Source organism: Hippopotamus amphibius, chromosome 14 (genome assembly GCF_030028045.1).
Source record: "Hippopotamus amphibius kiboko isolate mHipAmp2 chromosome 14, mHipAmp2.hap2, whole genome shotgun sequence".
NCBI lineage: Eukaryota > Metazoa > Chordata > Mammalia > Artiodactyla > Hippopotamidae > Hippopotamus > Hippopotamus amphibius.
The window spans coordinates 10,437,734-10,465,498 of NC_080199.1; the positions used below are offsets into that span (position 1 = coordinate 10,437,734).

Genomic DNA, 27,765 nt, shown 5'->3' on the forward strand with positions numbered 1-27,765 from the left:
ACTGATGGAGTTCAAAATTGTTTTCGATGGTTGTCATTAATCGCTGTTACTTCGTCAATGCTTACTTTGAAATCTAATTGTGCTAGCGTATCAAGGGTCATATTAATACCATTCTTAATGGTAAATCTTTGTAAAACATGTTTATTCTACTGATATTATTACTCAAGCTTTCAAGGCTAATAAGAAATAAAGTAGTTATTATCAATAAAAAATTTAAAATGTACAATTTGAGATTTAAATTAGCTTTAAGAACTTCAGCGTGATTTGGTTTCATTAAGATCTCTGGCTAAGCTTCAAAGACATATAATTTGATAGCTCCTCAAGAGTCCTTGGGTAAATGCCAACAGCACAGCTATGAAGAAGCTGCTCAATGTAGTCTACGCTTATTTTCTCTTTCGGGCAATATGCATGGTTTTTGCAAGGAAAAAAAAACTGTCTTAATGAGATATGTTTGTCCTAATATTACGGTGCTTTAAAGATAATGGTACTCTAAAAAATTAAACAATGATTGCAATACAAAATTTCGAATAAAATGGTAACTTCTGCATTCTTCAAGTCCTAACAAAATATTCTTCCTTATTGTGAAGCACAGTTCAAGTAAGGAATTCAGGTTACATAAAATATTGGACCTTTTCCCTGTCTTTGTGAGCTCATATTACACTATCTGACATACACACACTCACAGCTTCACCCAAAAAATGTAAACAAAACAAACAAGCAAAACCCAGACAAGTCACAATTTGAAACAGGCACAGATACCCAGGAGGAGTTCTGGGGTGTGCAGCTCTATCAACTAAGTGCACATTATGGACGAAATGTTCTTCCCCACCCAATTCATAACTTTAAGTCCCAGTCCCCAATGGGATGATATTTGGAGGTGGCACCTGTGGGCGGTAATTAGGTTTTAGATGTCCATGAGAGCAGGGCCTGGCAGAGGACAGGCAAATGAGGAGACCCTGACACTTGTGCCCCACGTGTTTGGAAAAGAGCAACAAGGCCGAGTGAGTTGATGTATGTTTTAAACGGGTCGCTTTAACTGCTGTGTTAGTGATAAAGCAGGGAGCGGTGTGGAGGCGGGAAGACTGGCTGGTGCGAGAATCTTGTGAAGAGATGATGGAGACCTTGGACAGGATGGGGAGCAGTGGGAGTGGTGGAAGAAGTGGGGGTGGCTAATCAAGGAAAAGACGAGGTTTTGGCTTATGTTGCCATTTTCTGAGATAGGAAAAATTGCAGGAGAAACGTAATGTTGGTTTGGTTTTTTGGCAGGTTGTGGCTATCAAGAACTCAGCTTTTAGGATCTAAGCCCTGAGAAATCTATTAAAATCCAAGGAGGGATATCAAGTAGCAGAGATGGCATAGGTGGCCTTTCTAGCATGAGCACAGAGGTACAGAAAACCTTCATATAGGTCTAGGCGGCTGTTAAAAGGAATGGCATGGATCTTTATGTAATGACTTAGAAAGATGTCCACAATTTACTGTTGCATGAAAACATGTATAAATCTATTTCATGAAGAATATATCTTTTGTTAAAAACATAAATACCTCTAAGGGATAAAACGAATACTTCTATGGTTAATTTTATGTGTCAACTTGGATAGGCAATAGTATTCAAATATTTGGCCAAACATTATTCTAGATGTTTCTCTGAAGGTATTTTTTTAGATGAGATTAACATTTAAATCAGTAGACTTTGAGTAAAGCAGATTACCCTCAAATAATATGGGTGGGCCTCATTCAATCAGTTGAAAAAAGGACCTTGACCTCCCAAACAGGAAGAAATCCTGCAAGTACACTGACTTTGGACTTGAACTGCAACTCTTCCCTGGTCCACCTTGCAGGTTTTGGACTTGCCTCCACAATCACATGAACCAACTGTTTAAAATCAATCAATCACTCTCTCTCTCTGTATATATAAAAATATAACACACACACACACATTGTGTTGGTTCTTTTTCTTTGGAGAACCCTGATACAATTTCTTTTGATATGCATTTAAATAATATTTAAGTTCTTTAATTAAGAAATAAGCATGTGTAATACTTAATAATCAGAAAAACCAGAATAACAAATCTTAGGAGCAACACTTAAAATTTACATCACATTGGGCAGGCGCCTATACATATACTTTAATATGTAAGCTTTACTATGCCTCTATACATATATAAATTATAAAGCATGAGGTAAATGCACATTATTATTAATATCCTTCCTATCTCAATAGCTGCAAAATCACTATTCTTTTGATCTAAGCAACAGGCCTGTCCTCTGATATTCTCAACTCACAGATCTAACAGAAATACCCAATGTGAATTTACAACCTGAACAAGGTACCCAAAGGACATGAGCAGGCATTTTACAGTTTATAAATGATACCTAGCAAATGAATACATGGAGAAATATTCAAATACAATAGCAATAAGCAGAGAAGTGCTAATTAAAATAATAAGGTACCTTTTCAACAAATTGTTTTGAAAATTATAACTAATACTACTAATATGATCATTATAAACTTAGAAGTAAAAATAATAACTATAAATTAATTTTTTTTCACTGGGTAGAGTTAAATACTTTTGAAATTATGATTCAATTTCATTAGAAATGTGGACTCAAAAGCACATAATAGAAAATGCTAAAAGGAAAACTGAGCAAAAACAAAGCAAAAACAGAACAAAACAGCAAGGTCATTTTTTTTGGGGGGGGGGGGGCCATGCCACGCAGCTTTTGGGATCTTAGTTCCCCAAATAGTAAGAGTGCAGAGTCCTAAACACTGGACCTCCAGGGAACTCCCAAGGTCCCTATTTTCAAAAGCATCTTTTTAAAATATGTTCTCATTTTTATTAAAAATGGGGAGAAAGTCTCCAGTGAAAAAAGTATTGAAAAGCCTCAACAAATTTCAAGTAATTTTAAAAACCATTTTGTCTCTAATAAGATATAGCTAAAATCACTCTATCATGGAAACTTTTCCCACGTGTTAAAGAACCCATTTCATGTACAAAGACATCTCATTTAACAGCAAAACAAAACCATGATGAAGCCAAGTTCAAACACATGGGCTAAAACTAGTTGATCACGTTTTCTCTCTGTAAACTAAGAGAATATACAAAATAATAATTATTTCATACTTACCACCGTACCAAGAAACTGAATGCTCATGTTGCCACTGGCTTCTCGAGAAAGACACTGGGGAAAAAAAGAGAGATATAAAATAAATCCTCATCCATACAAAAACATGTACATGAATGTTCATAGCAGCATTATTCCTAATAGCCAAATACACCCAAATGCCCATCAACTGATAAATGGATAAACAAAATATATATATTCATACAGTGGAACATTATTCGGCCATAAAAAGGAATGAAGTACTGATATGTTTCAACAGAAGTTAGTCACAAAGGAGCACATATTATATGATTCCATTTAACATGAAATGTCCTGAAGAGGGAAATCCATAGGAACAGGAAGGATACTGGTGTAGCCTGGCTCTTCTTTGCAGGAAGACTCTTAGCTGCCTGAGAGACTTCCAGGTTGTCAATAACTCCTCGAGCCCCAGCTAGCATAGTCTGCAGGTTTTCTCTTAGTCTGTTGCCTAAGAATATACCACATGTCACATCTTTTTACCAGGATGGATTACTTTATATCACTTTGTCAAAGAAAGGGCTAGAAGAATTTTCTGATGACCCAAAGAATTAGGGGAAAGAAACTGAAACTTGGAGTTCCATGAGCCTGTTGGTAATTAAGGAACGGAAGTAATGAAGGTATACATAAACTCTGGTGTGTCCTACTATAAAAAGAAACATGTTCCTAATCCTAGAGCAGGAGGCCAAGTGGGAGAGACTGCCAAGGCCAAGTTCAAAACAGTTAGAAAACCCAGTGGATTCCATGGATGCATTAAAGTTGTCCAGAAAAGAGAAGCCACCCTAATGCTTCTTCAGACTGCTCAAGGAAAAGCTAGACCTGGTGCCTGGATAAAAGACATCTGTGGAGGCATCATCTGGCACAAGTTCAAGAAGTGGCCTCTACCTTGGTCTCTAAGTAGTGGATTTAAAAGGAAATGATTCTTTGCAACGCCCTATGCGGAACATTTTGTCAGGCTGAGACTTGAAAAGCCAGCCTGTGTTGAAGCAGGGAAGAAAAGTTTACAGAAAAAGAAAGAAAAATTTCTTCAGGAAAAGTTCCCACATCTTTCTGAAGCACAGAAGTCAAGCCATGTCTAACATGTCTAAACTCTTCAATTTATCGTTTTGTTTTTCTTGGCTAATAGTCTATAATGCAAAAGTAAATATATGCTAAGGGGTTTATAACAAATTTGTGCTTTCAGTCAAATAATTATTTACTTATCAATTGGTCTAAGTGTGAATACGCCATGCTAATTCTGGAGGTGGCCATGCTTCTATGAAACTTTTCCAAAAATCAGGTATAAAGTACGGATTAAATTCCCATTTTATCAGAAAGAGAGAGAGAGGGACGGAGGGAGAAGAGAAGAGAGAAGAGGAGAGGAGGAGAGACAAGAAATTGATTGGACAGTTAGGAGGAAATGGGGAATGAGTTGCTAATTAGTATGAAATTTCTTTTTGAGAATATGAAAATGTTCTAAAATCGACTGTGGTGGAACTATCGTGGTGGTCCAGCGGTTAAGACACCATGTTTCCAATGCAGGGGATGCGGGTTCGAACCCTGGTCAGGGAATTAAGATCCCACATGCTGTGCGGCACGGCCAATAAATAAATAAATAAATAAATAAATAAATAAATAAATAAAAATAGATTGTGGTGATGATTGCACAACTCTGTTTAGAGACTATAAAACAATGAATTGTACACTTTGGGTGAACTGGATGGTATGTGAATGATATCTCAATAAAAAAACAAAAACTGTTTAAAATAAAAAAATAAATAACAATAAGAACAATGCAATTCTGTGCTCAGAGAGTAGTAAAAAAAGAAATAACTTCTATGTTATACATTTTTTTGTAAATAAATTATGTTCAAAGTGAATACATTATTTATGCATATCTTACTTGTTTGAATTTTACTTTACTAAAAATGAATGACAACAGTACACTGGAAGTAAGTTATACTTTTTCAGATAATTCTCATCTACAAAACTGCTCTAGTTATTCCTAACCTGTTCTTCAAAATTCTTCCTTTCCTGTGCTAATCAGAGAGGGTTCAGTGGCTTCAAAGACTACACAAATTAAGCAGCTGTAACTAAGCAGCTATGATTTTTTTTTATAAGCTCCCCGATGTAGCCCTGGAGAAAGTATTAGTGGTCTCCACTCGACTGCATGCCATGCACTATTCCAGATGTACCCTAACTGCATTCCTTTTAAAGAAGTGGAGGTTTACTAACCCTGATCTTTATGATCACTAAAGTCACAGAACCCAGACTGAATCTCTAGAATTCAGGCTGAACCCCTGGTTCCTTGATCGAGGGAAATTAAAACAATAAGAAGAAAAGCAGTTCAGTGCACAATGATACCAAAATGTTTATTTTGTACCCCTATCCTACTATTGCCAAGTGACTTGACACAATGGTAACCTGACTAGCATACTCAAGATGGTGTGATAAAGAGGAGAAAATTCAGAGTATTTTTATCCAATAACTTCACCCCTAAGAATTTATCTTAAGGAAAAAAAGTCATAAGTAGGCAGAAAAATAAAGCTACAAAAATGTCATCACACTGCAGTTTATAGAATCTAAAAATTTCCAGCAATCTAAATGATGAAGAAAAGAAACTGGTTAAATTATGATATACCCAAACAGCCATTTAAAAATTTTAGCAACATGAAAAATGTATACAGTATATTTCTAAATGCAAAAAGAACAAAACAATATGTTCAGGATAAATCTTATTTAAAAATTCTGTACATTATAGATAAAACTCTAGAATAAATAATGCACATAAAACAGTTAACTGTTATTTCTGGGTGGAAGAAATTAGTTGACTTTTCATTTTGGCTTATCTGTTTTTCCCATTCTTCTATGTGGGCACGTGTAACTCAGTAAAGGCAAAAAGAGAAACAACACAGGAGAGAATAAAACAGATTCTTCCCCTCAGTGGGGAAGAGATTAAGAATTGAACCTTGAATCCTAGGTTCTGATACTGGCACTTCTACTTTAGTCATCTAGCTGGCCATCCATCCATCCATCAACTATGTATTGAGCACTGCTAGCTGAATTAAGATCCACCTTCCAGGAGACCAAAGGAAAGAACAGAATTCTAAAACAGATTATAATTCAATATGATAAAGCCATAGTATAAAACATACAACGTATTACAGGATAAGAGGCCAGACCAGCTAAATGTCCAGAAAGATTAAGGAAGATGTGCAGATAGACATTAGAGCTGGGTATTAAAAATGTGCAGGAATTCTCCAAAAGGGAAGAGAAAGAGAAACTTTAGGTCGGATGAGACAGTTTCTGCAAATTTCAGACTAAGAAAAAGCATGGTGAATTTAAGGAATGATAAGCAATTAAGCATGCCCAGAGATGGGTTTGGTTGATGGAGGGAAGTAGCAAGAAAGGAAACTGAGAAGTAATCACAGAGCCAGGTCACATCTTGCACAGAGAGAGTGCTAATTTGACAAAGTTCTTACACTTAAGAATGGGGAGCGACATGTTTATGTTTTAGAAAGATTGATGGTCTGAAGCTATACGGAAATGTGAGGGGGACTGGACTGGGAGCACAAGGAAACTGCTACTGTAATCACTCAGGTAGATGCACTCAAGGACTAAGCAAACAAAACAGTAGAACTAAACCTCATTCACTGACAGAACTTTGGAATCTGGAGGACCAACAGATCTGAAGTTCTACTTTTTTTTTTTTTTTTTAACAATTTGGTATCCCAGTCTCCCAATTCATACCCCCCTCAACCCTCCCTGCTTTCCCCACTTGGTGTCCATGTGTTTGTTCTCTACATCTGTGTCTCTATTTCTGCCTTGCATTTCCTCTGTCGTAGTTGTTAGCATTTGCCTTATGTATTGAGGTGCTCCTATACTGGGTGCATATACATTTATAACTGTTATCTCTTCTTCTTGGATGGATCCCTCGATCTTTACGTAGTGTCCTTTCTTGTCTCTTATAACAGTTTTTATTTTAAAGTCTATTTTATCTGATATGAGTATTGCTACTCCAGCTTTCTTTTGATTTCCATTTGCATGGAATATCTTTTTCCATCCTCTCACTTTCAGTCTGTATGTGTCCCTAGGTCTGAAGTGGGTCTCTTGGAGACAGCATATATATGGGTCTTGTTTTTGTATCCATTCAGCCAGTCTGTGTCTTTTGGTTGGGGCATTTAGTCCATTTACATTCAAGGTAATTATCGATATGTATGTTCCTATTACCATTTTCTTAATTGTTTTGTTTTTGTTTCTGTAGGTCCTTTTCCTCTCTTATGTTTCCCGCTTAGAGAAGTTCCTTTAGCATGTGTTGTAGGGCTGGTTTGGTGGTGCTGAATTCTCTTAGCTGTTGCTTGTCTGTAAAGCTTTTGATGTCTCTGTCAAATCTGAATGAGATCCTTGCTGGGTAGAGTATTCTTGGTTGTAGGTTCTTCTCTTTCATCACTTGAAATATATCATGCCACTCCCTTCTGGCTTGCAGAGTTTCTGCTGAGAAATCAGCTGTTAACCTGATGGGAGTTCCCTTGTATGTTGTTATTGGTCGTTTTTCCCTTGTTGCTTTTAATAACATTTCTCTGTCTTTAATTTTTGTCAATTTGACTACTATATGTCTTGGCGTGTTTCTCCTGCCTGGGACTCTCTGCGCTTCCTGCACTTGGCTGGCTGTTTCCTTTCCCATGTTAGGGAAGTTTTCAACTATAATCTCTTCCAATATTTTCTTGGGTCCTTTCTCTCTCTCTTCTCCTTCTGGGACCCCTATAATGCGAATGTTGGTGCATTTAACATTGTCCCAGAGGTCTCTTAGGCTGTCTTCAGTTCTCTTCATTCTTTTTTCCTTATTCTTTTCCGCATCAGTGATTATCACCATTCTGTCTTCCAGGTCACTTATTCGCCCTTCTGCTTCAGTTAATCTGCTGTTGGTTCCTTCTAGTGTATTTCTCATTTCAGTTATTGTGTTGCATATCTCTGTTTGTTTGCTCTTTAATTCTTCTAGGTCTTTGGTAAACTTTCTGATCTTTGCATCCAGTCTTTTTTCAAAGTCCTGGATCATCTTCACCATCATTATTCTGAATTCTTTTTCTGGAAGAGTGCCTATCTCCTCTTCATTTAGTTGTTTTTCCGGGGTTTTATCCTGTCCCTTCATCTGGTACAAAGTCTTTTGCCTTTTTATTTTCTCTATCTTCCTGTGGCTGTGGTTTTCAGTTCCACAAGACGAAATACTGCTGATATTGCTTGATACTGCTGTCGGCCCTCTTGTGGAGGAAGCTATCTGAAGGTCTACATTTTGTGTTATTTATGAAGAAACTAAAGGTGCAGGAATGTAAAAGGCAATCTGCATACATTGCAAGCGGAGAGCAAGAATCCCAATCCAAGTATTTTGACTGTACAGGATGGAATATCTCTACACTGTCTTAGACTAGGTCATCAATTAGATGGTGAGCTCCTTAAGGACAAGGACCACTTCTTGTACTTCCTCCTTAATCTCCCAAACACATAAGTCGGTACTGCAGAAATGGAAACATAAGATCAATCATCACCAAGAATTCTTAAGTTTTTCCACATTATGAAAGATAAGAGTGACTTTTATATCTCTTACTCTTTGATCTAACAGAAATTTTAGCTGGGGGAGAATTAGAAGTACAGGTGTCAAGAAATCAGGGAAAGGAACAGTGCAGAACACTTTAGATTGTGGGTAGGCAGCCCAACAACATGATGAATTCTACACTGCTGAGGTTTTAAGAATAGTGAGGAAAAACCTCAGTTAAAGCATCCCCGTGACTACCAGACCAGGACCTCATGCCAGTAGTGGTTAAACATTCCTTCCTCAGAAGCCAGCGGCAGAAGAGTCACAGGATCCAGCCCGCATTTCCCAGGAAGGCATCAGCATAATTAACCACCTTTATGATATAGCAGTAGACTCACTCATAACAGTTCTTCAGAATGAGAAAATTTCTGATTGAAGAGTGTGGCTACTGAATTCTGATAAGATGACAGTGGTGGAGTAGCTTCTGAATCTTCCCCAGAAACACTGAAAAGGCTTCGTAGCAACAAGCACCCCCAGCACCCCAACTCTTATATACAAATACCAATTTCCACTCAAGGAAATCAAGGCTTCTTGGAAAAGTGGCTGAACCCAGGTCTGGGGCAGAAATGAGGCTTCTACATCCTGTCATATCAGAAAGCAAGGGAGCTATCAAACACTGGAGTCATGTCAAAAAGACTCAGGAACCAACTTGAAGGAACTCCCTCCCTCTGGCCAAAGACAGGAGAATCTGACAATCAATAAGGATGTTAACTGCAATGGAATAAAACATATCAGGCATGTTTAAACCCATGAGTCCAAAATGGATACCAAAGGCAATGGATACCAATTTAGTCACTTTTGAAGAATGACAGGGAACCCAATCTTTATTTTGAGAACTGGTAATAAAAGGAAATGATCAAACATTAATTTTATCTTTCTTAGGCAAATACTCCTGGGTAACCTAAGAAGTAGCTGAGGTGGAGTTTCTCTTTAAAGAATTTTTCCAGGTAATAAATGAAGAATGGCAAAATTAGAATATCATCATTTTGTAAACCTTATTGACCTAAACTTGAACATCAATAGAGGATGAGCAGACAGTATGGCCTCTTAGGGAGGCACTTCATACCATTCATGGTTCAGTCTTGCCAAAGATAATGGCACCTCAATCTGATTACACCTCTAGATACAAGTATCAGTTTATAGGAAACAGATGAGAAAGAACATGTTGAACTACACCTCTGGGATGCAATCAGCTAAATCTCGGCAGCACAAAACTCTACAGGATAAAATGATTCAGTTTCTTCGATAAATAAAACACAGAGAATAAAAAACAAAATCCCACAGACATTTCTCTCAAGCTAGCCCATTTCTTCTCCTTTAAAGCAAGATACCTTGAAAAGTTGTCTATTTTCATGGTCTCCACCTCTTCACTTTTCATTCACCTTTAAACCCATACCCATCTGGCTTTTGTCCCCACTAATTTCGTGTAGTCATTCTTGTCAAGGGTATCTACAATTTCCATCCTGCCTTATCTATTGGTCAGTTCTGTCCTCCTCTTACATACACCATAGGAAGCTGATGGTTCCCTTTCTCAAACACTTCCTTCACTGGCTGGATATCTCATGCTCCTGGTTTTTCTCCTAGCTCCTTGGCAGCTCTTTCTTAGCCTCCTTTGCCAGCTCTCTCTTAGCCTCCTTTGCCAGCTTTGCCTCTTCTTTCAATTTCTAACTGCTGGAGTGCCCCCGGACCCAGGCCTCAGCCCTCTTCTCTTTCCATCTGTGTTATTCCTCTGTGTGATCTCATCCAGACCCATGCTTCCCCCTCCATCCCCTGTACTCACTTTTTAAAAATTAACTTCATGGAAGTCTAACTTATGTACAAAAACACCTGCATTCCATTTAAAATACAGAATTCTATAACTTTTGATACTTGTACAAAACTACCACCACAATCAAGATACAGAAAACTTCCATCACCTCAAAAAGATTCTTCCTGCCCTTTTGCAGTTCAATCCTGGTCCCTGCCTCAAGGCAACCACTGATCTGCTGTCTGATAAATGAGTTCATTTTTTTCCCCAAATGGATATTCAGTTCTTCCAGCACCATTTGTTTAAGAGAATTTTCTACTGAATTCCTTGGTACTTTTGCCAAAAATCAATTGCCCATTTTTATCTGTATCTATTTCTAGACTCTATTCTGTTCTACTGATCTGCATGTCCATCTACCAAGACCACACTCTCTTGATACCACTGTCTCACAGTCTTGACATCAGGTTGTACAAATCCTCCAACTTTGTGTTTCTTTCTAAAAACTGCTTTGGCTCTTATGATTTTCAATTAATGGAACTTTTATTGTGTTAAAAAAATAAACTTTACCATTTTAACAATTTTAAGTGTACCATTCAATAATGTTAAGTATATTTACATTGTTCTGAAACAGATCTCCAGAACTTTTTTCATCTTGCAGATCTGAAACTCCATACCCGTTGAACGAACACTCCCCTCCTTCCCCTCCCCCAAGGCCTTGGTCTCTACCATTCTACTTGCTATTTCTATGAATTTGACTACTTTAGTAGGTGCTTCAGATACTTCATACTAAATGGATTCATATAGTATTTGTCCTTTGGGGACTGGCTTATTTCAATTAGCATTACGTCCTCAAGGCTCATTCATGTTGCAGCACGTGACAGTATTTCTTTTGTTTTTATAGCTGAATAATATTTCACTGTGTGTAGGTACCACATTTTGTTTATTCAACCATCCATCAATGGACATTTTGGTTGCTTAGTTACTGTGAATAATGCTGCAATGAACATGGGTGTACAAATATCTCTTCAAGACCCTACTTTCAATTCTTTTGGATATATATTGCAATATTTAGAAGTGGGATTGCTGGATCATATGATAGTACTCTTAATTTTTTGAGGACCCGCCATACTGTTTATCTTAGCAGTTGCACCATTTTATAATTTTACCAAAAGTGCACAAAGGTTCCAATTTCTCCACATTCTCACAAACACTTGTTATTTTCTGGTTTTTTTGATAGTATCCATCCTAATGGGTATGAGATGATATCTCATTGTGGTTTTGCCTTGCACTTTTCTTTTGATTAATGGTGTCAAGCATCTTTTCATGTGCTTATTGCACATTTCTGTATCATCACTGGAGAAATGTCTATTCAAGGCCTTTGTCCACTTTTAAGTCAGGTTACTTAATTTTCTGTTGTTAATTGCAAGAGTTCTTTATATATTCTGGATATTAACCCCTTATCAGATGTATGACTTCCAAATATTTCTCCCATTTCACAGGATGCCTTTTCACTCTGTTGTGTCCTATGATACACAAAGTTTTTAAGTTTGATGTAGTCCAACTTGTCTATGTTTGTTTTTGTGCCTGTGATTTGGTATTACATCCAAGAAATCATTGTCAAGTCCAAAGTCAGGAAGCTTTTTTGCCTGCATTTTCTTTTTGAAGTTTTATAGTTTTAGATGTTATGTTTAGGTCTTTAACCCACTTTGAGTTAATTTTTGTATCTAGTGTAAGATAAGGGTCCAACTTCACTCTTTCGTATGTAGCAAATCCATGCTTTTAGAGAAAATCTAATGAATATGACTATCGAATTTATGTTTTCAACTCCCATTTGTCCTCTGAGTTCAAGACACATATAGTCAACTGTTAACTGGACATCAACACTTGGATATCCAATGCACATATGAAACCTAGCAAGTCCAAACAGAATTCTTGATCTGCCTCTTCAAACCTGCTTCTCCCCTTGCCGTCCCAGCTCAGTAAATATTACCATCATTCACTCAGTTGCTCACCTTTAATTCTTTAACTTCCTTCATACCCAATATCTAATCCGTCTGCCAATCTTTTCTGCCTTCTCTCCAAAATATATGTCAAGTTGTTAAGGGAACCACTGACCATCCTGGCCAGTTAAGATAGTAACCTTTTGCATGAGTTTTCTTACAACAGGAGGTCCTGGTAAGGAACGTGGAACTAACAAGCTATCACTAACCGGAAGATTTTGGGAAAGGTCAAAAGGAGAGAGGAAACTCCAGTCCATATGTCCTACCAACCCCCCAGAAGCCTCCTTGCTGGAACCCATCTTGGCTGGGCAATGCTCACACCACCCAGGAAAGACCCTGAGTCAGAATGACTGGCCGGTGACAACCCAGAAACTAACTCCATCACCATAAAACCTGAGACTGCGAGCCATGTGGCAGAGCAGTCCTCCTGGGTCCCCTTACCTTGCTGCTCTCCGCCCAGGTGCCCCTTCCCAACAAAGTCTCTTGCTTTGTCAGCACGTGTGTCTCCTCCAACAATTCATTTCTGGGTGTTAGACAAGAGCCCACTCTCAGGCCCTGGAAGGGGTCCCCCCTCTTCCTGCAACAAAATTAGTTCACTTCAAGCCATCTCCACTGCTACCATCTTAGTCTAAGCCAAGGGTTGGCAATTTTTTTCTCCAAAGGGCCAGATTTTGCTAGATTCTTCTCTTGATATTTGCCTTTTCAGAACATTATATTGTAGTTTAATCACTTCCAATTGAAGGTTAGGTGGAAGATCCTCAATTGCACAGTTACATAGATTTTGAAATACGTAAATTTCCTTTGCTTTTGTAAAACTGCTGCTGGAACTGTAGTCCACTTCTTGTTTTAATCTTTTGACAGTCCAGGAAGTATAAAAAGCAGCTTGACATTAGTTGTGACTCTAGTTAGTTGTCCCATTAGTTGTCAAAATGACTTTACCACAGTATGCATTTTGCATTTAAATGCTGCTTTGTCTTGCAATTTCCAGTTGAATTCATTAAAAAACATTATCAAGTCTGCGGCACAAGCTAATTTTCTTTTCAAAGCCATTCAATGTTCGATATTCTATAATAGTGGTTGAAGGACAGTTCTTTTTGTTCAGAAAAACTTCAATCCTGGTCCTGCGTCAAAAAAAATCTCAACAAACTCCTAAGCCACTGAACTGCTGTGTGATAGGGGGAAGTCAGGGCATCAAGCTTCTATTTACAATAAAAACTCCAAAAGCAGCCACAGACACATAAAAATTAATAAATGTGGCTGCGTTTTGTTAAAACTGTATTTATGGACCTAAAATTTGACTCTCGTGTACTTTTCATGTATTATGAAACATTAATCTTCTTTTAATTTTTTCCAACCATTTAAAATGTTATGCTTCCAAACTTTAAAAAACCACTCAACTTGTGAGCAGTATAAAAACTGGCAGAGGCTGGATTTGGCTGACCCCTCGTCTAAACCACCATCAGCACCTCTCATGTGGATGACTGCAATGATGATAGGATTTCCTTGTCTCTACCACTGGTCCCCTGTGGTCTATCCTCCTCACAGCAGTAACTTCAAATCATATTATACCAATCTTCTATTCATGCTCTTTAAAAGCTTCACAATAGAAACTGAATAAAAATCAATTCCCTGCCTACAAAGACCCTATATGACCTAGTGCCAGCCTATCTTTGTCCACTCTCCTAACCGTACTTGAGACACTGGCCTTCCTTCTGGCTTCCACACAAACCAGTCTTGTTCCTGTCTCAGGGCCTTTGCACATCCCATTCCTTCTGCCTGGGACTTTCTTCCCTCAGATTTTTGCATGGCTTCCTCCTACTCCTCACAGGTCTCAACTCAATGTAAGCTACTCAGAGAGGACTTCCTAACAACTCTACCTAAAGCTACCTCCTCTAATCACCTATGAATTATCCTGTTAGAGTCTTCATTGACCTTAGTATTCAAATTACTCTTTTTATGTGTTCACGTGTTTAGTATCTACATCCCCCTGCTATAATGTAAGTCTTGGTCATTGCTGTATTTCCAGAGTCTAGAACACTGCCTAGGTCATATTGGCATTACCTTCTGTGTAAGAGACATTAAAAAAAACATAATAGTTCCTTTTCCTTACCCTACAAGGGTTGGACTGATTCCCAGGCAAATAGAAATAATTTTGCAGCATGTAAAATGGAAACAGGTTAGAAACTTCTATTTTCACACTAAAAATACAATTAAATTGTAACAATGAATATGTAAACCATAGATATAGGTACCAATAAGTTACCCTTAACTTTGCATTCAATTTAAAGCAGGTTAAAATTACATATATAGTGAGTATCAGATTTTCCCCCCACCACAACTACCAGTCTGTATACTTGCATTGAAAGAAAGAATCCAAACCTGACATATCTCAGCAATAAGGATTGATGTAACAGAAAACAGGGAAATATTTTGATTCAAAACTGGAATTTAATTCTACACAGGAAACAGGAATATACACTTTTCCCACAGTCTAGGATTAAGACAATTTGGTTTTAGAATCCACAAAGAACAAAGTACTCAGTGCGTACAAGTCTGAAGTATGCCAAAACAAATACAAACTGACCACTTGATAAGCTAATAGCAAAAAGTAAAATAAAATGAAAACTTTTATTTTCATGAAACATATTCTATCCTAGAAGATTTGCTCCAAATATTTTACCCCCTTTTCTATTTTAAGTGGCACTTCATAGCTAAATTAAAATGTCCTTCTTTTCTCATCCTGATAGTCTGCTCCAACATTTACCAAATATACTCCTTTTTTTTTAAGGAAAAGAATATTTAAGACTTGGTTAACAAAATGACTTCAGCAGTTTTAGAATCAAATTCATACAAAATTAGCAAGATTCCTCACTTGAAAAAAGCAAAACATTCACAAAATTTTTAAATGTGTCAAAAATATCTTCCTAAGATAATAAAATCAGAGGCAATTTCACCTTTAAAAGTAATCTCAGTGAACAGTAAGAGGAAGAAATAGTAATAGTTTTCTTTTTCCCCTCACTGATTTCCAACTTGATAATACGTCTTAAAGGCCATTACTAGGGGATTCGTCTTATCGGGCTCCAGTGCAGCTGCCTGTATTATTTTCCATGTTTTCCATAATCAGTGTTTATACTATTCAAAATCCTCTTCTTCTGGCAGCTACTGAAACATGATTTTCTAGTTAACAGATAGTAGAGGAGAAAAAAGTATGTGTGTGGGGGGAGGGGATGCATAAACACATTTTCATGTTATATTAAATTTTTAAAAGCACCTCCAAATCATAAAACATATGGCACTAGAGACAAGAAAATGGCTAAGCTTCTAGACTACACTACAAAAGCAGGGAGACCTTCATCAAAATTAATATTTTAAATTATAGTTGTAAATACATCCCAGCTGTTAAACGGTGATTAAATTTTTTGAAGCATAGTGAAAGGAGTTATTTCTGTTCTACTGGTGGGCTTGTTTCTAAGATGTGTAACTGTAATTGATGTTTTCAGGAATGTGAAAAGGAGATGGTTAATAATTACTCTTTCATTTCCTACTTCCTTAGAAAAAAATACCAACCTCTACTTCTTCCAAGTTATATATTTATATATCGTATACATCCTAAATAGATGGTTTCATATTACATTTGATGCCTCTAGTGTAATCACACACATATAGTACAAAATAACTGTTAATTACTGCTAAAGGAGTGGAGGTGGGGAGAAACATCTTAAAAAACGTGGGATACATTTATTTGTGGACTAAAAACATAACATGATTACTTCCAAATTCACTTTTTTTTTTGTACTGGCAGACTATAAGCAAAAACACAAGCCACTTCACTGAATTTTCTAATTAAAATATTAATATATTTATTTTAGCATCTATACACATACATTTATTAGGATTTAAACTAAAGTTCATTCTCAGAAGTTGTGGGAGTTATTTTAATCTAAAAAAACAGAAAAAAAAGAAAATAACATCTTTAACTTCTCTTCTGAAACTGGTAAGAAAATCCATTCCTTTTCTTCAAAAACAGAAAATGAAGGTTAAATTTTAAAAATCTATTCAAATTCTATGCGGACAAGCATTTGCAAATATATCACAGATCTACATTCCACAAACACAATAACATCTCTTCTTATATTCTTGTGCTTGTATAATATTCTTTATTACAAAGGCCCACTGAGCATTTTAAGTTATCATGTTATATAATCTATTTAACACTGCAATCAATTCATAAGTAATCCATTTAATCTGGTATTCTGCAGTAAATAACATGAGATTCATGTGACACTATTCCAAATTTGTCTGCTTTAACATAGAAAATTAGTTCCACTTAGTTGAATATCAATGACCTATTCAATGCAGAATGCAATAGTGCTGCAATCAGCTTTGTACTGTTATTTATAATAAATTTATCTTCTCTTGAAAATATTTAAGCAAGAATATGAGAAATAAAAAGAAAAATGCCTTCAAAGGTACACTATGAATAGCTTCACATCACACAAATGCGGAAATTGTAAGACCTTAGCAGGATCTCAAGATATTTTCAAAAGTATTTAGCTACTCTTCAGGCCTGTGGACAACCTGCTGTGAGCAGGTGGAGAGAAGAAATCATGCCACACAAAGAAACAGGCCAATAGCAGTTAGTCGGCTCTGCTTGCAAATGTTCAAACAACCTGACTACGCAAAATAAATCTAGTATGTAAAACACTAACGAGAAACAATATATTAAATCCCAGCAGACAAATTACATTGTAAAAAACCGAAAACTATTTGAGTTGTTCAGAGTAAAATTAAAGAGCCTCTGCGAGGTTAAAAAAAATTACTTCACAGGAATACAGTCATAGGAATAATAAAAAAAAGTTCTATTCATTTCGCACATTCCATGGTCGGAAGGTGCTTGAATGTGTGAAGAAAGCAGTGAGCTTACCACGTATAGAAGAGTAAAATCTTTTGTTTTGTTTCAACACTTTAGTTACATGCTCCAGACAGGAAATCTTTCCACTTTTTAAAAATAGTTCTAATTTTTGTTAAGCTTCTAAATTAAAATTTTAAAAGGTTGTCACCTACATGAGAAATGTGTCTTCTGTTTTAAAATGAATTCAATTCATCAATTTCTAATTTTAAATGATAAAAACCAAAACTGTGGTTGACACATGGGGGGAGCACTTTTAAAAAATGTGTTTTTTTTCTTCCATAAACACTGACTTACAAAAGGTTTTGTTTGTGAGCTGTTTAACTAGCTGCACACGGCTATTGAGAACTTGAAATGTGACTAGTGCAACTGAGAAACTAAGTTTATCGTTTTATTTAATTTTAAATACAGAAGTAGTAAATATGTTTTTTCTTTTAAACACAATTTCACTGTTTTGGTACATTCCACTTTAATCACTCCATTACTTATGTTTCTGTTGTCACATACATGTTAGGCATATGTTTCATTTCCGGTATCACATTAAAAATTTTTAAATGTTGTTTCATGTAGAAATGCTAACATTTTGGATATTCTGGGTTAAATAAAATGGGTTAGAAAAATCAATTTCACTTGTTCTTACTTTCTTAATGTGGCTACTAAGAAACTTAAAACTGCAACTATGGCTCATATTAGATTTCTATTGCACAATCTGTTTCATTCCGCGACTTTTTAAACTGACAATTTGGAAATCAGAATATAACTTCCCACAAAAGAATGAAGATTGTTAGTATCTCAGATTATCTCATTAAGACATATTTAATAAGGACTCTACACATGCAATGAGAATAGCAGGGATGCGCTGGCATATAACCAACAATAAAAAAGAAAATAAACAAAAGATAGTGTCATTTTATTTTCACTGAATGATAATATTTGAGGGAAAATAGTTTAATTATCAGTTGAACAAACAGATTAAAAACTTCAAAATTCTGAAGAGGGCCTTTAAGTATCTTCAAGAGTTTTCAAGGTTTAGATCCCCAGTTCTTTATTATAAGTTATTTCATTTCAAAATATATGAATTCTTCCCCAAGTCAGACAGAGACATTACTAGCTTTATACTTAAAGTTATTAATAATGATTAGAATTTGTGTCCAAGAGTATGATTTTCTTGAAGTCAGAAGAGAAAAAAACGTAAAGCAGCATGCAGAGCATGTGGATACACTGGAGTAAGAGGTGGTGTGAAGGAGACTCAACTGAGCCATGAATAATCAGTGTCACTGGGGGAGAGAGTGCACACACCTTGCGAAGGAGGAAGTGAGGAACAGCCTGAGGTGGACCCTTTTAAAGGCCTACTAATACCTATCAATAGGTGGTACTGTTAGCCGTCAACAGCAAATGAAAGCAAACAGGAAAGACATGTACTCAATTGTAAAGAATCGTGCTACAGAAGCAAGCAACTTCTATGGGCAGATCCTTGGGAGCCCTCTTGTTTCCCACTGCTCTCACATGAACTACAGTGATTCTGTATCGGCAGGGATCAACCAGCCATGTTATCTAATAGAATATGGATTTTGCGAATGTTGGAAAATCAGGAATTAAAGAGAATTGATAAAATGTCTAAGAAGGCTATCTGATGAACACAGCTTAATCTGATGAAGGCTTAGAAGAAATAAAATCTAAATCTTAAAATGAAGGTATACATAAGGTGATTTATTTCTGAGATTACAAAAATGCAAGATGACTTCCATTCATCCACCCACTCAACCATCAGCCATTCATCCAGTTATTGAGCTTCTACACAGGTCAGGATCTCAGCAAGATAGTGGAAAGTCAAGGTCAAATGAAAATTGAAACAGGAAATTTAGATCAATTAAAATAATTTAGTAATTTATAAAATTATCCAAATAATGTATATGCCAAAATACAATTTATTTTTAAAGAATGTAATGGATAATATTAAGCTCATGAGGCTTACCAGTGAAAACCAGGAAAGTGAATAGACAAATGTAATCTGACTGGAGAAATGGCAAGGAGGTAATTTCTAAAGCAAAGGTAATGCTTCTTCCCCAAGCATTTCATCATCTAATCAGATAAACATGTTAAGTGCTACTCTCCAAGTTGTCACAGGGATTCAGCAATAAAACTAAATAGGAACCAAATACCTACCTATCTTTAAGGAAGATGCTAGACCAAGCTACCTCATAGGACATGCTAAGAAACTATGAAACCAGCAATTGCCCATTCCTACCTCAAGAAAATATGAAAGATGTTAAAAATTAATTACAGGAGGTAGAATTCTTAAGCTAAGAATTCAAGGTTGAACATGTTAAGCTAAGTGAAAGGAATTCATGAGAATGATGACTTTATCTCCTGGATCGTGAGGGAAGATGAGCAGTGCTTTTGGTGACAGGGAAAGAAGACTTTAATGAGGCAAGGACTTATAGCTATTTCTTGTGGCCCAGATGTGGATCATGGAAAAGAGGCTGGGTCCTGATGGGAGACCCTGCCTATCAAGAGACATAGAAATCAGGAAAACACAGAGCAAGCATTAAGGATTCTGCAGGTGAGGAATTCTCCCAAATCAATCCACAAAAAAATCCTAGAAGACACCAGCCAACTTTAGACATTTGTCATGCCCGAAAAGAATGAATACCAGATTATATCTGCCCAGGTCAACCTAGTTCCTCTAGCCAGGTACCATTCATCTTACCCCATATTGCAATTCTGGAGAGACCCCGGATAGCAGGTAGGAAGTGGAAGTGGATATTAAGCAAGAAAGAAGAAAGTGATACTCTCATCTTTCGTATAAACATTTCTCAGTCTGAGAAATTTCACCAGTTTTTACCAGGAGAGGTTTCACCAGTTTTGACATTACAATGAATTAGACTTTCAAACACACTCTGTGCCAAATAGACCATGACTTGCTTATTACCTGATAGCAAGTTTATCGACTGTGAGACTTGTTTATGCAGGGGAGGAAAGAATAAGTTGAGAGAATGAGTTTGAAAGAACAGTTGTAAGAAAGTTGCTTCCATTGGCACTAAAAAAGTTCTATTTACACACTGAGTTGGTTACCCAGTAAAACAGATAAAGAAATGGCAAGTATTGGGAAATACCCTGAATGTCTTCTCAATAACTATCAAAAATAAATCCTGTTCCACTAGATACCACTTCACATCCATTAGGATAGCTATCACAAAAACAACAGCAGTAAACAGAAAATATCAAGTGTTAGTGAAAATGTGGAGAAATTACAATCCTTGTGTGTTGCTGGTAGGAATGTAAAATGGTGCAGCTGCTGTTGAAAACGGAATAGAAGTTCTTCAAAAAATTAAACTAGAATTACTATATGATCCAGAAATTCTACGTTTGTGTACACACCCCAGAGAACTAAAAGCAGGGACTAGCGGAGGTATGTGCACACCCATGTTCACAGCGACATTATTCACAGCAGCCAAAAGGCAGAAACAACCCAAATGTCCATCAACAGATGAATGGAGAAACAGAATGTGGTGCATATATATATAAATAATATGCACTGGATTATTATTTAGCCTTACAAAGGAAGGAAATTTTGACACATGCCACAATACAGATAAACCTTAAAGATATTACACTAAGTGAAATAAGCCAGTCACAAACAGACAAATACTTTATGAATCTACTTATGTGAGGTACCTAGAGTAGTCACAGAGACATTAGCCAACCACTGTGGAGAGGCGGGGAGTAGGGGGTTATTGTTTAATGGGAACGGTTTCAGTTTGGGATGACAAAAAAGTTCTAGAGATGGATAGTGGTGACAGGAGCACAATTGACTGTACTTAACGTCACTGAACTATACACCTAAAATTGGTTAAAATGGTAAATTTTATAATTTATGTATATTTTACTATAATTCAAAAAATCCTCGTAAGTTTTCAAAATAGTGTTGAAGGAAGAAAAATCTAATCAAAGTGCAGCAGACTTAATCTCAGGTTGCCATAGAACTCTGAATTTCTATCACTTTTTCTTGCTTTTAGAAACTGGTGGATGATTGGTAGCTTGGTATATAAAAGTGGAGAATGCAGGGTTCACTTTCAAAACCTTGCTTTTAAGAGGATAACCACCTAACAACGATAAGCAAGGCCATAAACACCTATTAGAAAAAAAGTTTTAAATGGTCAAAGCAGAGGACCAGGGTTCGCTGAAGACAGGATTTTGTGGTCGCTATGGTATGCCACTGTATGCACAGAGGATTCAACAAATTGTGTCAAGTTCTAATCATCAACTTCCCCAAACCCCACCCCCTCTTTTCTGTACACTGCCAGTACCCTAGTTTAGGATCCATTACCCCATGAGTGAAGTAATAGGAATACCTTCTAAATGAACTTCTTTTCCACTACCACCTTCAATTCCTTAACCTCTCTCTTATTATGAAGACACCCTAACCTCCCACAACAGCATTTTGATGGAAGTTACTTTCCTCTACAAAAAAGCTTCACTGACATCTCCACTGGCGATTGAAAAGCATAGACTCCTTAATTTTCCATTCGTAACTTGGCTCCTCCAATCTACTTTCCATGCTTAGCTCACATTACTTCCCTACTTGAATGCTTCCCAATCCACTTCCCATTTCATGAACATGCTTTCCTAAGGTGTGTCTCAAATATCATCTGAGACCTCTGGCCTGCAAAATACACACACAAACACACACCCTCTATAAGTGGCTAGGGATTCCCCAGAGATAAATGACAAATGAAAGTGCCTGACAGAGAGCTCACGAAAGCAAATAAAGTGACCAGAACTTCATACTAAGGAAAAAGTCAGCATTTTGTTTACAATGAATTGAGAAACATTTCACAGAAACAGTAAGCCTTTTAAAGAATTTTGGGGTTGGAAGGGTGAGACGGTGTCAAACGAGTAAAGGAGTGAAAACATGACTGTCCGTAGTGCTGGCACAACTGCTCATCCAAATTCTAAAAACTACAGCTGGATCTTAACTGACACCAGACACAATAATCAACACCAAAAGGATTATGGGTTTAAATGTGGAAAAGCACAACATAAAAGGTTTAGAAGAAAATATAGGCAAGTATCTTTATGAGCTTGAGAGCAGAAGATAATTGTTTAAACAAATACAAAATACACAAACCATAAAGGAAAAGACTGAAAATTCTCATATTAAATCTCAGATTTAAAACGTCTAACTTTAAAAGGTAAAAATTTACAAGCTACAAACTGGCAGAAGTTGTTTGTAACACATATAACTAACAGAGGCTCAGGACACACAATATGAAGAACTTCTATGAACCAGTAAGAAAAAGACAAACAATCCAGTAAAAAAAAAAAAAAAATGGGCAAAAGCCATGAACAGGTAATTTGCAGAAGAGAAAATAGGACTGTCAATAAATATATTTTTAAAACGCTCATTGTCACTACTAAACAGGGAAATACAGTTAAACATTAAAAGCACAGATACAACTTAAACCCACCAGTCAGGAAAAACTTAAGTCATTTGGATACCAAGGGTTCACGGGACATGAAGGAAAATTGTTAAGGACACAGATTCCTGGGTTCAAATTCTGGCTTTTCCATTGACTAACAGAATGCCTTGAGCAAGCAATTTCACCCCGACAAGCCTCAGTTTCTCCAACCACAAAATGGGAAATAACACTAGCACATACTTTACTGAATTGTTGTGAGGATTAAATAAATTAACACAAAGAAGTGCTTAGAAAAGTCAGTGCCTGGCACAGCAAGTAGACAATAAAGTTAACTCATTATTCATATTGTTAATATCATCACCTCCATCATTACTGGTAGCATGTAGATTGGTACAGCCACATGGGAAAAACCATTTGGCATCACCATGTAGGATTAAGGACGCATATTCCCTAAACCAAGCCATTCTACTGGCATATTCCTTGAAGAGACATTTATTTCAAGAGGAAACATGTAGTAGAAAAATGTTCACAGAAGTATTGTTTGTGATAAAAGAAATAACAAAAATGTCTAGGGGAGAAAGAATAAACAAATTGTGGTATATTAATATGATTTAATAACATTTGGCAGAGAAATAAACTAAACTACATTCCTTAACATAGACCAAACTCACAAACATAACACTGGAGGAAAAAGCAACTTAGAGAAGCATAGAAAGTAGGGCGCCATTTATGCCAAGCTTAAGAACGTGCGTAGCTAAATAATACATTGTTTACAGTTTTACTCTATATGTAAGTATCCATAAGGAAAAGGAAGTGCTAAGTTTAAAAATTGGGATGTGGTTATTTCTAGGGGCAGGAGGAAGGAGGATTTAATCAGGGGACACACAGAGGAAAGTCAATAGCATTGGTAAGGTTTCCTTGTTTCATCTGAATGGGTAAACAGATTCAATGGGTTATTCATTACCTTTTATAAGATTAATACATGTTACTCTGTGTATATAAACTGTTTCCATAGTAAAAAGTTTAGATATATATACAAAAATCCAAGGAAAAAAGAAAAGCAGTTATTACCGTAAAATCGCTTTTGGGAAACACCTGTGGTAATATTCATCCCATAGTTTTTCTCTAAATTTACCATGAACAAGTGCAAGAGAAATACAAAGAAACACATTTTCATAGTATTTGCTTGGAGGTATTGAGCTGAAACTCTTGGCCAATGCAGCCCAGGAAGTCACATAGAGAAAAAGGAGTTAGGAATAAATTTTGAAGATCTGCCCATGCTTCAGGGCAGGTACAAGAGAAATCAACAAAGATCACCTTGAGCCCACCAGTTCTTTCTCTCCTATGGTTCTCTCAGACCCCATCCTCACACAAAGCTCATTATCCTGACTGCTGCTAATATTTTCCAGGCAAAATGATTTCCCATTTTTCTGATACCTCTCTTTGCCTCCAGTCTCACTCTTTTTCAATCCATTCTCCACAACGGAACCAAAATAAAGCTCTTTATAAACTCCAATTCTGTGCACATCATCACCTCCTTAGTTGTAACTAACTCTTCAAATGGGTCCTGCGGGCCTAAGAATAAAGCAGAAGCTGTGCTGTGTAACCAGCAAGGCTGCAGACGACTGGGCTCCTGCTTGGTCACTTTGTTCATCACTCCCAGCTTATCCTCGGATCACAAAGGGTTCAAGCAGCAGTTCCCAAACTGCGGCCCCTGCGGCAACAGCACTGCCGAGGAGCTGAGAAATGCACACCTAGCCCAGACCTACTAAATCAGAGTAAACTCTGCAGGAGGGTCCCACAATCTGAGTTTTAACAAATCTTCTAGCTGATTCTGAAGCACATTAAAGTCTGAGCAGCACTGGTTTAAAGCACAAATGAGAGATAAATGAGTATCTGAAGAACTCTATGGGAAAACTGAAAAGTACTATACAGCGTAGTGGTTAGAAGCACACACCCTGGGGTCACAGTGCCAGGGCTCATTTTTCTGCTCAGCCTCTCCCTAGTTTTGTCATCACAGGTAAGTTACTTACTCTGCCTTAGCACAGCGTAATGGTTAATAGATCCTACAGCAAGGTCACTTGGATTTCAATCCTGGTTCAACCCTCCATTAGCTGTGTGACCCTGAGCAACTCACTTACTTTCCCTGAGCCTCAGTTACCTCATTTACAAACGTATAAATAACAGCACCTGCTTCATATAGTTGTTGTGAAGATGAAATGAGTTAATATACGTACTATGCTTAGAACTGTACCTGATACACATTAAGCACTATTTACTATTGTTATAATTATTATTAATTTCACAGGGACCACATTATATTTTGGAGATAGAGAGCCAACACTGAGTGCTAACGCCAACAAAAAGTAAGTAAAACTCACCTGTTCTAATGAGGAAAATTCTTCCTCATCTTTTATTAGGTAAGTGACTTTTTTTTCCCCAGTATACCACTCATCTCTCTGAGTTTACTTTTTCCCAGTGACGGAGCACTTAACTGGAAGCAATGACCTCCTCCAAAGAGTCACAGGGTCTGCCTTGAGGGCCATTTATTTCACATTAATACTTCTTTTTTAAGTAAAGCACTTATAAGAATGAAAAGGGATTTACTGAGCATTATCCCTTTGCTAGTGAAAATATTTCTAGGGATTATTCCAAATACATACGCAGTGTTAACTTATCTAGAAACTCTACATGTAAAAGTGCCATTAAGACACCCATCTGCACAGTCACTGAAAAGAACACTGAAAATATCATGATACAAAGACCTGGAAAGTAGAACTTGGTATCTCTCTCTCCTCACTACCAAGAGGTCATACTATGTCCTCCAGACCAAAACACATGAATGTCAGCCACAGCACACCCAGTGCAGAGAATATTCTATTAACATAAACAAGTGTAACAAAGCCATGTGTTCTGAAGACATAATAACTGGATCTCAGTGTTATGAAATTGTGCAGTGAAATTTTTCCAAGGGTCTCCAAATGTTTAACCTCATACTTAGCACATGAAAGAAAACATGAGAGAGACAAAATATACTGGGGCAAGTCACAAAACCAAAGTCAAAATAGAGGGCTCATTACGGAGAGTTCAATGTTTCTTGCAACCATAAAGGTAATATACTAATTGAACCTTGGAAATTAGTTTAGTTATTAATATTTATTGAGATTCTGGAATCCTCTGCCCCACAGATTTTAACGGAAGTATCTATGAATCTGGTGTATAGTAATCTTTATCTGTGATTTTCTTGATTTCTTTAGGTTCAAAAATCAGTTTCCTGTGTAAAATCAAGTTAAGGGAATGTGAAAACATTTTCATAGAAAAGAAAAAAGAGTGAGCATTTATGCTACAGAGGGTTTAGGATTTTTATTTGCATGTGACAGCCACATGTTCTGTGCTACTTTGTTTTGTTTTTCCTGGACCTCAACCATGTGGTGAGATAAAGGAATTTTGGCAGAATCTCTTTTCATAATTTTCTACTTTCAAATGAAGGACACTGATTACAAAGAACATTCAATCAACTCTAGATTTCAAGGCATATCCTCAATACAACAAATTTTATATTGGGGGGAAAGAAAGGTTAAATTAAGATTACTTAATTTTTCTTTAAGATAATTTTTAAAAGGCATCCATGTGCTATGCCAAGTCAACCCAAAGAGCTCATGTTTCTGTTTATCTAATACCATGCAATTTCAATTACAGAGAAAAGAAAGGTAACAGAGTTAGTCATATTTTACAACTAAAAACCCACAATGGCAAAGAAAACTGCTAATCTTCTAATATTTTTAGAAAAGCATGCAGGATGCTTTACACAACAAAGTATAACATAACCTTCCCAGATTGCCTGAAAAAGGAACATATTGATTCCTCAGGAAAGAACTTAGCTCAAGGCCCTCTAAAATAAGAAAAAAATGTTTTCAGCTCTAAAACGTACGAGGTGGATAAAATGTAGGTTTTCCCTACTGTATCTGTAAGTATTAACCACACGGGTACTGGTGAGGTTTCTGGACTTGACGGAGCCCTCTAAGTAACTCATCAGAACATTTACCTGTATCGTCCTCTGAGTGCCATCAACGTTGACAGACAATAAGGGTGAAGCCAGGTTCCACACGCTGGTCACATTTAGTTTCGACCCATCAACTTCCACCTGTTGTGACACCAAATAAGACTGTTACCATGAAGAAAGACAGAAAACTGATCTCAAGTTCATTGCTGCATACAAAGCAGCAGCCATTTTAAACAGATGGCTCCCCAAACAACCTGTCATGTTTACTGCTCCCACCATGAAAGACAGGGTCCAACGAGAGTCTTCTTAGCCATCTCTGGGGAGAGGTGAAGGACCTGGGCACAGCTGCCTCTGGGTACTGAGGTTTCAAGTGATTTCCAGTAAGTAACAAACAGCTTTCTAACTCTAAACCTATCCGGACATGCTACATTTACTGCAATTAGACAAGTAATGCATATAAATTCCAGTGACATTTTGCAACCCACACAACAGGGCTTGCATATAATATCCTCTCCAAGGACCAAGAAAGAACTTTTTCTGTGTTAAATTTAATGAGGGACTATGCATTGTTATCTTAATTAAACAGAAGCTTTAATTAGGCAAAATTCTTTGGAGTTGAATATTAAAAGTCTATTTGAACTTTGCAAACTTCTGTCATATTTTTGTCCATCATAAATGACTAATTTCATCCAGTCATCATTCACGAAGTTACCCCGAAAAGCCCATAATCTTTTAAAACAGATATTCCTAACAGAAAAATTTTAATATCCAAATAGATAAAAGCGATTGAAAGAAAAAACTCAAAGCTAACGTAAAAGTACCATTCCTTATTTCTTCCTCTTCAGTCACTCATTCCCCAAGTCTTCAGTATGAGAGGTAAGAAAAAAATAACATTAAGTCTACAGTAAACAACCTAACAAAGAGATATTTAACTTTGAAGTTTCAAAATAAACCTGTAGCACAGCCAAGATACATG

General features: G+C 36.8%; 1 protein-coding gene and 1 pseudogene across 3 annotated transcripts in view; one reads left to right on the forward strand and one right to left on the reverse strand.

Moving 5' to 3' along the window:
* The window catches only part of PCCA (propionyl-CoA carboxylase subunit alpha), a 383,508-nt gene that overhangs the window by 59,419 nt on the left and 296,324 nt on the right, over positions 1-27,765 (reverse strand). For all 3 annotated transcript variants that reach the window (XR_009049065.1, XM_057707846.1, XM_057707845.1), the window contains 2 exons: positions 26,832-26,930; positions 3,127-3,180 (listed from right to left, as the gene is read on the reverse strand). Coding sequence is in view for 2 of the 3 variants with exons in the window: in XM_057707846.1 (XP_057563829.1) it covers positions 3,127-3,180; positions 26,832-26,930 (153 nt within the window). In the remaining variant the exon portion in view is untranslated. The remainder of the gene's footprint in view (positions 1-3,126; positions 3,181-26,831; positions 26,931-27,765) is intronic.
* LOC130835658 (39S ribosomal protein L47, mitochondrial-like) lies at positions 3,358-4,217 on the forward strand (annotated as a pseudogene).